Genomic DNA, 12,087 nt, shown 5'->3' with positions numbered 1-12,087 from the left:
GAGAAAAATGAAATTTTGTGGCAAAATTGAAAAATAAAAACAAAATGGGACCCAATTGTAAACAGCCTCAAAAGTAGAAGGACCAGGAGCGCAAATAACCCCTTTTATCCAGAAACGCGCGGATCCTTGGCAGTTCGGGTCGGGTCGGTCCGATCCATGTTAAAACGACGTCGTTTTGAGGCTTTCTGAACTCCTTCAAAACGGTGCCGTTTTAATATCCTATATAAATCTTTTTTTTCAAAATTTCTTTTTCTCCCTTTTCCTTAAAAAAATCTAAAATTCTCTCAAACCCTCTCCATTTTCCAGACGTCGGCCCGAGACTCGGCGAGGAGAGCCGCCGCGGCACCGGCCACCGTACACGGTGGCCGGAAAATTCAAAAGAAGGTATTTTTTTTGCCCTCTTTTTTTTATATATATAAATGTATATGATGTGTATAAAAAAAGTTGTAAACAGATGAATGGTTACGAAATAAAAAATAAATAAATAAAGGAAAGACCTTTTCTGTTTTTTTTTTTGCCTCAATATGTTTCTCCTTTCCTTTATATTTCTAAATGATGTGTTTACAAAAGAAAATAGGGAGAGAAGAACCCTCAAAACAATAGCCAAGTTCGGCCTCTTCTCCCTTTTTTTTTCATTACATTTGTTTGATTCGGCCTTTATAGCCGTTTTGGATTACAGTGCATGCTATTGTTCTATACTGTTCTTTCGTTTTCTTCCATTGTTTTGTCTTGTTTGTAGGTTTTGGTGAAGTCAACGGAGACGGAAAGCTTCCATCTTGGTGCAAGGCGCAGCTGGCGGTGGCAGACCTCGGGCGTGGTGCACGCTGAAGGCGCACATGGGTAGCAGCAGCGCGAGGCAAGGGAACGGCGCCAGAAACCCTAGGGTTTCTGGCATTCTGAAAATGTCAAAACGTTTTGGGCCATTTGGGCTTTTGAATTTTGGGTTGTGGGTCTGTTATTATAATTGGGTCGGTAAATTTTTTTGGGTTGGTAGGTTTGGGCTATGGCATAAATTTGGTCTTACAACATCTTTTTAAGATGGCCTCCTATCATTGTTGAGTCAAATTGTTTAGCTGTTATTACTAAACTTAATTAGGTGTGAGCAAAATTTGATTTTATTCGAAGAAAATTAGAATTTTAAGTTATTCGAGCTTCAAGTTGAATTTTACAATTCGAATAATAGGTTGGTGTAAATACTTCTTTAATCCCTGTCAATTTTAAAAATGAGCAAACTGGTCTGTCTCAACAAAATTTACAAAAAAAATCAAAATAATTTTCAAAATTCAAAATATTTTTATAAATTATAAATTTTTTTAAAAAAATATGTAGAATATATAAAGAAAGTTAAGAATAATTAATAATTTAAATTTATCATCCTAATATCTTATTGTTTATTATTTTGCTTTGAAATTTTTTTCAAATATATATAGTTTCAAATTTATATGCTCTAATATAGAATTAGTTATAATGTAATAAGATTTTAATTTGACATGTTTAATTTTTTAATTTAACTCAAATAACTTCACTCATTTCGACTCAACTCAAATTTTATTCCACTTAATTTAATTTAAAAAAAATCAAATCAAATTAAAATAATAAAATAAAATTTATTAACTCGATTAAATAAAAAAATTACTCAATTCGATGGACGCTTACCTTTAGATTTAATAGCAATAGTTTTGATTTATCTGTTAACGGCGGAATCATTGGGGAGCCCATATTTTGCGCGACTGAATTTCTTTTATTTCTTTTTAATATATATGCCCATTAAGGGTCAATTTTGTTGCACATTGTTTAGCCCATAAATCCATCGACATTTACACTTTGTTTGATTAGGAATATTCAAATATCATCCACCTATTAGCTACACTTTCATGCTTTTTCGTCTTATAATTTTAATGGAATATGATTATTGAAAAAATTATTTTTCAATGTTTAATATATATAAGAATGTATTGATTAAAATCACAAGATAATGTTTAATTTACTAAGTATTTTTTTAAAAATATAATAATAATTTATAAATTTACCCTTATTAAATAAAAGATAATATTCATGCATCTAATTTTTATAATAAACTTCTCTCTTAACAAAGATTTGGATTAAATGTTTAATAATAAATTTTAATTGATATTTAAATTTTTTTAATTTATAATGTTAATTGAAAGCAAAATTATTTCAGATTTTTCTTACATATATTTTATAAATATAATAATGCATATTTGTATATAAAACTTGTAACAGCCTGCCTGGGGAGTCTCCGTATTTGGTTATTGTTTGGGGTATAGATGGTAAATTAAGGATATATTTGAATAAGTAAAGTATTTGTCTTGGTTAAGTATAGAATTCTGTGTAATTCACCATTTGGTGAATTTCTAGTTTTGGCGAGTTCTGTGGTTTAACGGGCTCTTCTGTTAAGTATTCGCCCAGCTCTAATGCGTTGGGCGAACTTCTTAAGTTCATAGTTGTTTAGATTTGTTTAATATTTTAGAGTATGATGATTTGGTTAATTAAGTTAAAATTTAGTTAGAACTAAACTAGACTATTGTAGATGATAAGAGCTAAAATTTGTTAAGTACACTTAATCATGGGAATCAAGAGTGTTAGTGGAATTATCTGATTTTTTTCACTAATCGTTGTCTTCGTTGCTTAAGTATATAAGGATAGTGGTGGTCTTTCTGAACACCTTTACGTTTTTTTCCTCTCTTTTTTTATCTAAGAGTCTCTAAAAACCTAAGTTTGGAAGATTTTCCTCGAAGTGAAGGTTTGCAATGTCTAGCTAACTTCTACGTTAATACCAACTCATTGGTAATTACTAATGAACCCTTAGGTTATCATCGAAGTCATTTATGTGTTTTTCGTAGTGTATGCATAGATGTTAGAATGGTGTGTGAGGAGGGAAACTTCCTGATTTTGGACTAAGTGTTATTGATTCTTGCATGCATGTTAAGATTTGATAGATCGGTAATCTGATATATGTAATCATCTTTCTTTTAGCTCAAGAAGCTAACGAGGGTCCAATCAATAAAGGAAAAGGAATTGCTTTGTAGGTAGTGCTAGAATTTTTGGTGAGTTCCTTCTTACTTCCATGTATTGTAAATTTCCATTGTTATATAAATTGTATAAGGTAATTACTCTTCCTCGGTAATGTATGAATGGTGTATGTGTGGATAATGGCCATTCAATGTCATCAGTCTGAACACAGCTTGTCAGTGGTATGAAGCAAGCGTCATTCTTCATGCCTAAGTCACTACTATCTGCTTCTGATATGTGAAATATGATTTGGTCTATGGTGATGGAGAATAGGAGATATGTTTGTGTAGCTTCCGGTAGGACAATCATATTGCAAACCGAACTGGCAGATCATGATAAAATATGTTATTCTGAATGAAAATGATATAATGAGTTAAGGGGGAGTATGTATGTGAATGAAACTATATGATATGCTTCTGATTTTGAATTCTAGGTACGTAGCTGGCATGAAGATGGGTTGTCTGAGTTGTGTTAAGTTGGCGTACAATATACGCTCATGTGTTAAGTAAGTTGGTGTACTAAGTCTGTCTATGTTCTATGCACACCATTGGGCGTACTATGATTACCGTATGAAAGTCCCTCTAAAAGGTTCGGTTGTGTTGTAAGTAATGATATGTATGATTTCTTTCTGGAACTCACTAAGTTCATATGAACTTAGTCCGTTATCTTTTCCTTCTCAGGCTTGGTAACTGAAGGAAGGCTATTTGTTAGAAGGACTATGCCAGAATGTTGTTGCTATTGTGAGCTAATTGTTTTGTTCTGTATCATGCATGGCTCTTGCGAGTGGCGTATACATGTATTTTAGAAATGATTTGTATAAAGAACTTCTATTTAGATGTTATTCTAAATTGCTAATGTTTACATTAAAACTTTATTCAAGCAACAACTATTATACGATTTATAATTATAATTTGAAAAATTTTATAAAGCTTCCACTAAATGTTTTGAAGTTAGTCTGATTTTAAGTTGTAACACATCATACTCGGATCCAATTATCGGGTCGGGTTTGGCGTATTAAAAAACTTGTTTTGGAATAAATTTAAGAAATTATGTATACAAATACTTGTGAAGAATTCATTGAAGTAATCAATGTTTTCTAAACCAAACTGGCGGTTAAACTAGTCAGGCCATTGGTTCAACCAGTTCGATTAAAAAATTATTAATAATTAAAAAACTTTTAAAAAAATTAAAAAAACTCAGTTCAACCGATTCAAATGTCGATTCGTACCAATTCAACCGGTCAGTCCGATTCAAACAACACGAGAAGTAATAGAAAAAATCAAGTAGTAGGACGAAGGAAGAATGCAATAATTTTTTTTACGTTTCTTAATAGATTAATATCCTAAATTGATATAAAATAAGACTAATTTTGTCTTAATTTTTTTTTACTTTCCAATTTACATGGAAATCACATTACCACATTCATTGGAAAATAATTCCTAAGAAAAAAAATTAGATTTAAAGAAAAGTAAATAAAATTTAACCTACCAAATTTTGAAATCACTTTTCAAAAAATTAAATACTCTAAAAAATGATTATTTTTCATCTTACCAAACAGTATCTTAATGTTGGATGATGTTGTTAGTTAATTTATGTGAGTACTTTGCTTTTAAAAAAATTCATGAATAAATTCCAACTACATGCTGATATTTTATTGATTTTTAAAAAAAATAATAGAAATAATTAAAATATTTAGTAGAGAACATCTCATGATATTCATTATCTGTATATAAATATACGCGCACAATGTATTAAATATTTCTTATATATTTTAGAGTTTTCAAATTTTCACTAACATGTTTATTTATTTATTTGTTATGGTGACAGAGGAATAAAGAAGTGTTCAACAATATGAAACCTATATGGAATACTTCTTTGCTATACAGTCTGCATTCATTTACATCACATGTCTAAACAAACTCACCTACAATTATATTAGTAAATGCCTCAATCACTCTCTTTTAATTCAAGTTTTTGTTAAGAGCTAACTCGGAAACAAGCAACCATGAAAAACATAACCCCAACTGTTAGCTACAAATGCTTGTAATATGCAACATTTTCATTTTTGACAGAAAGGATTCGTCACAAGCTTAAGCATCTTTATCAACTTTCTTACCTGTGAAGAGCTTGGCTAGATTTGGCATCCCCTTTTTCTTCTTCTTAATGCTGAATGGGGTCAATCCACTCACCCGTATCGCCGGTGACAATGATCTACGGAACTTCGATTTTCCTAACGGTGTCGAATTGCCATTGCTTTTCATTGACCTTCTATTGAATGATGATTGCTTGTTTTGTTCAACAAGTTGCCAGTTTCTTAGTTCTTTCTCTATCATTTTCTTAGCTGAAAGTGACCTTTGGGTTCGATATTCTTCTTCTTCCTCCTCTACCCTCATCTCCTTGAGATCACTTTGTGCCATTTTGGTTTTAATCAATATCTCCCTTTCACTAGCCTTGAGAGCTTCAATCCATGCCTGAGCTGCAGCAACTTTTTTATCAGCAATTTCTTCAGCTCCAACCGCACGTCCGGTCAAGTACTCGTACTCAAATTTCGATATAGTAATCGTGGAATTCCGATCGGATGCTGAAGCTCTAGATTGCATTGTAGTCTCTATGAGAGATCTCAACTTTTCTAGAGCTGAAGTCTCTGCTGACTTAACTGCTTCTAGTTCCCCCACAGCTGCCTGCAACTTTTCCTCGGTTGAGTCGATTTTGGACTCGGTTTTCCGGATTTCTTCTGCGATTGCTGCAGCTTCTTCGGCTATAAGAGCCTTCTCTTTCGTTGATGCTTCAGCTTCAAGTCTTAACTGTTCAAGTGAGAGGGAAAGATTGGCCACAATAGAGTTAGCCTTTTCTTCAGCTGCTGTCGCTGCTTCCAACTTTGATTTGGCTCTTAACAGCTTTGAATTGAGACTTTTAACTCTCAAATCTGTCTTTTCCTCTGTTTTCTTCAACTTTTTTGTTTCTTCTATAACATGTTTCAGCTCATTTCGGATAACATCCATGGATGACATATACCGAAAACCCTCTTCTCGAATCGAAGCCAATTCGTTCTTAGCTGCCTGCAACACTTTGTTGGTTGACTCTAATGAAGGTGGTTGATCCTTGACTTGCTTGAGTTCATCTTGTAAGACATTAATGTCAGACAAAGTGACAGTCAATCTTTGTTCCAACTCTCCAGTCTGATCAATCTCGTTGATCATGTCCTCCATTTTCTTCTTCGTTCCTGCCATCCTACATGACAGTTCACCTACTTCTTTCTCTTTTTGAGCTTCGATATCTGCAGCTTCTTTTGATGCCTCCATCTTAGCCAATTCGACTAGAACATGTTCCTCATTAGCCACCTCAATTTCCTTCCTGAGCTCTTCTATATGCTTACCATTAGACAACAGTTTCTTGCTTGAATCTTCAAACTCCTTCACTGCTCTTTCTTTATCTGCCATTACAGATGCCATTGCAAGCTTAAGTTCACTGAGTTCATGTTTCACCATTTCCAGTTCTTCCATAACTTCCACGCACTGATAACTTTCGACACAACGAAAAACCAATGCCTCGACGTCGAGTTTTCCTTTCTTTTTCAAAGATTCAACATCTTTAATCCTTTCCTTAGCTTTGAAATTTGATTCCTCTATCATTGAAGCCAAATCCTTCACTGTTTTCTTTGCACTAGAGAGTTCAGACTCCGCTTTAAACGTTTCTGATTCTGCAATTCTTCTACTCTCTTTATATCGACTCATATCCCTTCTTGCAATATGAAGCTCCCTTGCTTTTGACAATGGCTTCTTAAAAGTTAAAATCACACAATGACAAATTTATCAGTCAAAATTGAAAATTACTTGAACTCCATTGCATAAAAACTACAGGTTTTTCATGAATCACCAATGTCTAAAAAGCCGAATCCGATGTAAAACCGGTGACACCTGTGATTACCAATAGATCCGATTGATTGTATTAAACAAAATTATGTATTATCTAAGTATTTTTAAAGTTAAATAATTATCAAATATAATAAATATTTAATAAAGAGTTAAATGTATAAATCTTATCCCATATAATAATATTTCATAAAAATAAATATTTAATCATCAATCAGTTCAACTTATCTGTATAATCCGATACTTTAACACCATGAGTACCAAAATTATACCTCAGGAAAAGCCTGTTGACTCTGGGGTTTCTTCACTGAAGAATTACCATCAAGAATCATTTCTTCATACATATTAACAGCAACTTTACTTGATCCAATTCTTCTCTTCTCCATTATCAACCTGTTCCATTGACACACAAGAAAAACGTATTACATATATATAATTAAATACTGAAGCAAAAGGCCTGGAATTCCAATATAAATTATTCTATATAATCAAATTTACATATTATTAACATCCCCTGAACTGCAACGGGGTTAAAAAATGGCAAACTGAAAGGAACAGAAAGTTAAAACAAAGTAAGAGATTGACAACTTACCAAGAAATTGTGGGTTGAGTTAGAACATAATAAATGGCGACCGGAAATAAAACCTGTAAATAAATTGTGATTTGTAGAAGAAGAAGAAGCAAGTGTTTGTGGAATGAGTTAGACTGGCTAATGCCAAGTAAATGGAATAAAAGATAAAACGGCTGACAATCAGACGCAGAGAGGACAATAGTTTGAATCCTGTTGATTGGATAGTATTCTTGTATGCAACGCTAGCCATATATATACACACGCAAGGAATAAATTAACATTCAGTCCCTGAACTTGGAAAATTTTTCCACTTTAATCCCTAAACTCTTTTTGTTTGACAATTTTTTTTAATTTGATCTTTAAACTTAAATTACTGACGTGACAGTTTGATATTACGCTGTATCATCACATGATTTTAAAAAATTTAAAAAATTATGAAGAATTATAATTTCTTCATAATTTTCTTCATAATTTTTTAATAACTTTTGTATTATTTTTAATTTATAAAATTTTCATGTGAATTCTTGACATAATCTCATATTATCATGTAGTTTTATCTCAAAAGGATTCAACTTATCAATTTTTAATTTTTTTAAATATATATAATGCCTAAGATTATTTTATAACCCCTTTTTAAACTTTAAATAAGAAGATAAATACGTTTCAACGTGCTCAAGCTCACGTCTTCTTGCACTAATAAGAAGACTTGTGCCAACCGAGTTAAAACTCAATCAACTACAAATTAAGTACATTAAAAATGTCAAACTATTTCTTTGATATAAAAATTTCAATTGTTAAATATATATTAACACAATAATATCATAAATTGATATTTTTTTGACATAAAAATTTTCGACCATTAAACATATATTAACAAAAATAATATCATAAATTGTTATGTTATAATTATCGAATTGGTATGAAACTTTAACTAAATAATATTTAGAATTATAAAAATAAATTTAACAATTAAATTATTAAAATATTAATTTTAGAAATATTAGCAATGCATTGAAAATACTTTGCTCTTTTTAATGAAAATTTGAAACTGAATCGGAAATTAAACAAAACACCATGATTAGTAAAATCGTATCATATATTAGTTTTATATATTTATATGAATGCAATACTATGTTTTCTATTAAGTTTTTTCTATTACAAATGTATTACATTTATAAATATCATATAAAGATGAAATAACCATAATGCATAATCAAATTATTATAAAACATGGTGAAGGAAGTCAAATAAATATATTTTGAGACTGAAAATTCTCATAATTATACATGACCAAACTCAAATTGAGGTTCTAAAAATTAAACTGTCCAAAATGCACAGCTGAATTTATTTTTGGGAGCCACTTAGAAATCAGACATTAAAAAAGGGTTTTGTGAAAAATATTAAACGGCGATATTTATGTGTATGGAAGGAACGAAACGACAAAGCTGCCAGCGTCAAAGCAATCAAAGGTAGCTGAGAATCCACGAATTTAAAAGCTAAATCACATGGAATCCTCGTTAATTCAATTTTATTTGATATCCTGTAGGCAGTGGCCTAAATGCTTCTACTTATCTTTTTCCCGTACCCAAGTATAAGATAAAATGGATATTCTGAATATTATAATTAATATTTACAAAAAAATATGGAGGAGATGCATGTATTAATTTTCTCGCATATTTATTGTAAGATTTTTTTTTGCCCGACATTATAAATATCTTACTTGAACAGTTTATTGATAAATTTTGTTCAAATTATGAGCAAAATTTTAATTTCATTAAAATATTTTTATTGAATAAATTTATTTGATAATAACTAAAATTTACACTAAAATGCTTTATTTTACAGTTTTTTTTATAAAATATTGAGGGCGGGAATGGGTTCAACGTATGTCAAAACATAAATAAAACATGAGAAACCAGCAAGACATCATTAACCCACTGAATAAAGTAGTAACGAAGCACCCAACCAAATCCAAAAAACACTGGCCACCCAAACAGGAAGAAGATGGCTGCGCGCAGAGCCACCGAAAGCCACAGCTTTAGTCGGGAGGATCTACCCACCAGCGGTCCGTTGTCACTGCTGCCGCTGCAACACATGGGACTTCCTCCACCCAGTAAGTGCTCTCATCCATTCTGAAGCCCACTTGTGCAATTTCATGTGCTAGTCTGCTACAATCCCTACTTGCATGTCGAAAAATGGCTCTTAGAAAAGATTTTGCTAGAGATCGAACATCACTGATATATGCACTCATTTGAGATTTGTCGTCTTTCCCTTGAATAATCCTCGAAATAACTACTCGGAAGTCGCCCTCCACTTCCACCATTATGAACCCCATGTTAAGAGCAAACTGCAGCGGCTATACACAAGCCAGCGCCTCGGCCAAGAAAGCATCAGGTATGTGTGGGTTAATAACCATTCCACTGCCCACAACCTGACCGTCCATATCCCTGATCACAAAGCCTGACCGTGATTGTCTCCGGTGTTCTTTGAAAGCAGCACCGACATTTACTTTAACATAAGGGTCAGTTGGGGGAGACCACTTTTCAGTAAACGGGCTAAATTTAGCGGGTAGTCGCTTTCCCAGTTCATCAAATTCTTTAAGGAATGAATGGATTCTCAATTTAATCTCTTGTGCTAATTGAGGCTTGTTCTCCATAACGTGTTTATTACGCGAAGTCCAGATTGCCCAGATGACCCCAACAATAACTCTGCAAGTATATATCGAGCAATTTCTAAGTAGAAGTTCAAACCAAACCCAATAATCATCACATTGTAAACTTGATGGCCAGTGTATTGAGAAAGAATTCCAAAACATCTTATGCAAGGCCCACGAAGTAATGACATGAAACATAGATTCAGGACCACTTCGATACCTTGGGCAAATAGGGGATCCTATTCGTTTGGTGTAGAGGTTTGCATAACTAGAGATGTAATTAAGCTAGACAACTTCCAAGGTGATTGCTAATAGGCTTCAAACGGTTCTCAAGCAGTGCATTGATGAGGTTCAAGGGGCGTTTGTCCGTTAAAGATTAATTTCGGATAATGTTTTGGTGGTCCTTTACTCTCAAGCTAGATATGATTAAAGCTTACGACCGGACTGAGTGAGATTTTCTTGAAGGGAGTGGGTTTCTTTACTTTTGTACTGTATAAGCTCGATGTCATATTCAGTGGTTCTAAATGGTAATATTAGTGAAGCATTTGTTCCAAGACAGGACTTCGACAAGTAGATCCTTTGAGCCCGTATTTATTCCTTGCACGGAGGACTTCTCTTTGCTGCTTCACTTGGTCAAACGTGAAGGTTTATTAACTAGTGGTAAGGTATGTCGTGGAAGTCCTTGTATCACTCATTTGTTTTTTGCGGATGGTAGTGTAGTATTTGGGGATGCATCTGATATGGGGACAAGTTCTTCGTTTGATACTTGGAAGTAGCAAATCAATTTTGATAAATCTCTTATCTATTTTAGCTCTAATGTACTAAATCTATATAATTAAAATATATTAAATATAAAAGAATTAAAAATTTATAAAAAATAAATATATAAAAGAACTAAAAAACCTAAACCACTAAACCTATGACTCTTTTACGTTAAAATAAAACCCCAACGCATTCATTAGTCAGGGGGTTGCCCTCTTTTGTAACAAAAAAAAACCCACTCCTTTTTTTTCCTTTTTTTTTTTGAAAAATTATTGTGGCTTTCAGCCTATTTTACATGCAACTAAAATTTCATATAAAATTATTTTTTATAATATTTGACCGAGTATCAATATTTTAAAATTTGGCTTAGTGATTAAATCAATTAAATATCTAATTTTTAGTCTAATTAGTTTAATTGTTGGCCTTATAAATCAGTTTATTTGTTATTTATTGTCCTAGTTTTCGTTTTTAAAATTTTAAATGATTTGCTTGGAGACGAATTCAATCTTTTTTTTATAAATTAATATTTCGATTGACTTTTGATCAAATCAATTTAATTTAATTTTAATAATACAATTACAAATAGCATTCTTTTTAATTAAATCGAATCAATTTCAACCTGATGAACCAGGTAAGGATGGCTTGCCTGCGACAGTTTTGTAATGCACAATTTGTATATTTTGGGCAGTTCATGAGAATAGCCATTAGTTCTCGATCGCTCTCTATACTAGGATTTTAAGCGATTTTCTTTCTCTGTACTTTGATTAGTAATATCAGCTTTGATTTTAATAATAAAATATGAAATATATATATTAATTGAATTGTTAAAATATTATGTCAAATAAAAAATAAAATGTAATAATTAAATTTTTAAAATATTAATTATATAATGAATTTTCCTCATGAAAAAAATCAAAATTTATGCAAATAATAAACCATATAGTCTCTCTAAAAAAATTAAAAACATTAACTAAATTAGAAATTCGATCATATGTGTTTGTGCGTAGAGATTACATATCTAAAATGAAGGTTAGTTTAAAAATAGCATACAATAAATAATGAAACATATAACTTGTAACTAATTAATAATATCTATACTATATTTAATCCCCTGACTGAGTTGATGTCATGAGTTAACCGAGTAATAATTCGATTAAGGAAAAGACTAAAATGTCGATTTATATTTAAAATAAATT

At 31.8% G+C, this 12,087-nt stretch overlaps 1 protein-coding gene across 1 annotated transcript; it reads right to left on the bottom strand.

Moving 5' to 3' along the window:
- Window positions 1-4,885: 4,885 nt before the first annotated feature.
- On the bottom strand, window positions 4,886-7,709 carry LOC107912913 (protein PLASTID MOVEMENT IMPAIRED 2). Its single transcript, XM_016841291.2, has 3 exons — window positions 7,498-7,709; window positions 7,178-7,298; window positions 4,886-6,812 (listed from the first exon to the last, which is right to left on the bottom strand). The coding sequence occupies exons 2-3, from the start codon at window positions 7,289-7,291 to the stop codon at window positions 5,124-5,126; spliced, it is 1,803 nt and encodes a 600-aa protein (XP_016696780.2). The 5' UTR covers window positions 7,292-7,298; window positions 7,498-7,709; the 3' UTR covers window positions 4,886-5,123.
- Window positions 7,710-12,087: the final 4,378 nt, after the last annotated feature.

This window comes from Gossypium hirsutum, chromosome D11 (genome assembly GCF_007990345.1).
Source record: "Gossypium hirsutum isolate 1008001.06 chromosome D11, Gossypium_hirsutum_v2.1, whole genome shotgun sequence".
NCBI classification, from domain to species: domain Eukaryota; kingdom Viridiplantae; phylum Streptophyta; class Magnoliopsida; order Malvales; family Malvaceae; genus Gossypium; species Gossypium hirsutum.
The sequence above is the reverse complement of the archived record's forward strand: the minus strand, read 5'-3'. Positions and strand labels throughout refer to the sequence as shown.

Bases quoted from the DNA above. Each gene is read 5' to 3' on its own strand.
- LOC107912913 (XM_016841291.2), bottom strand. From the start codon at position 7,291: ATGGAGAAGAGAAGAATTGGATCAAGTAAAGTTGCTGTTAATATGTAT. The intron at 6,813-7,177 runs GTATAATTTTGG...TTAACTTTTAAG, and splicing joins GTCAACAGGCTTTTCCTGAG to AAGCCATTGTCAAAAGCAAG.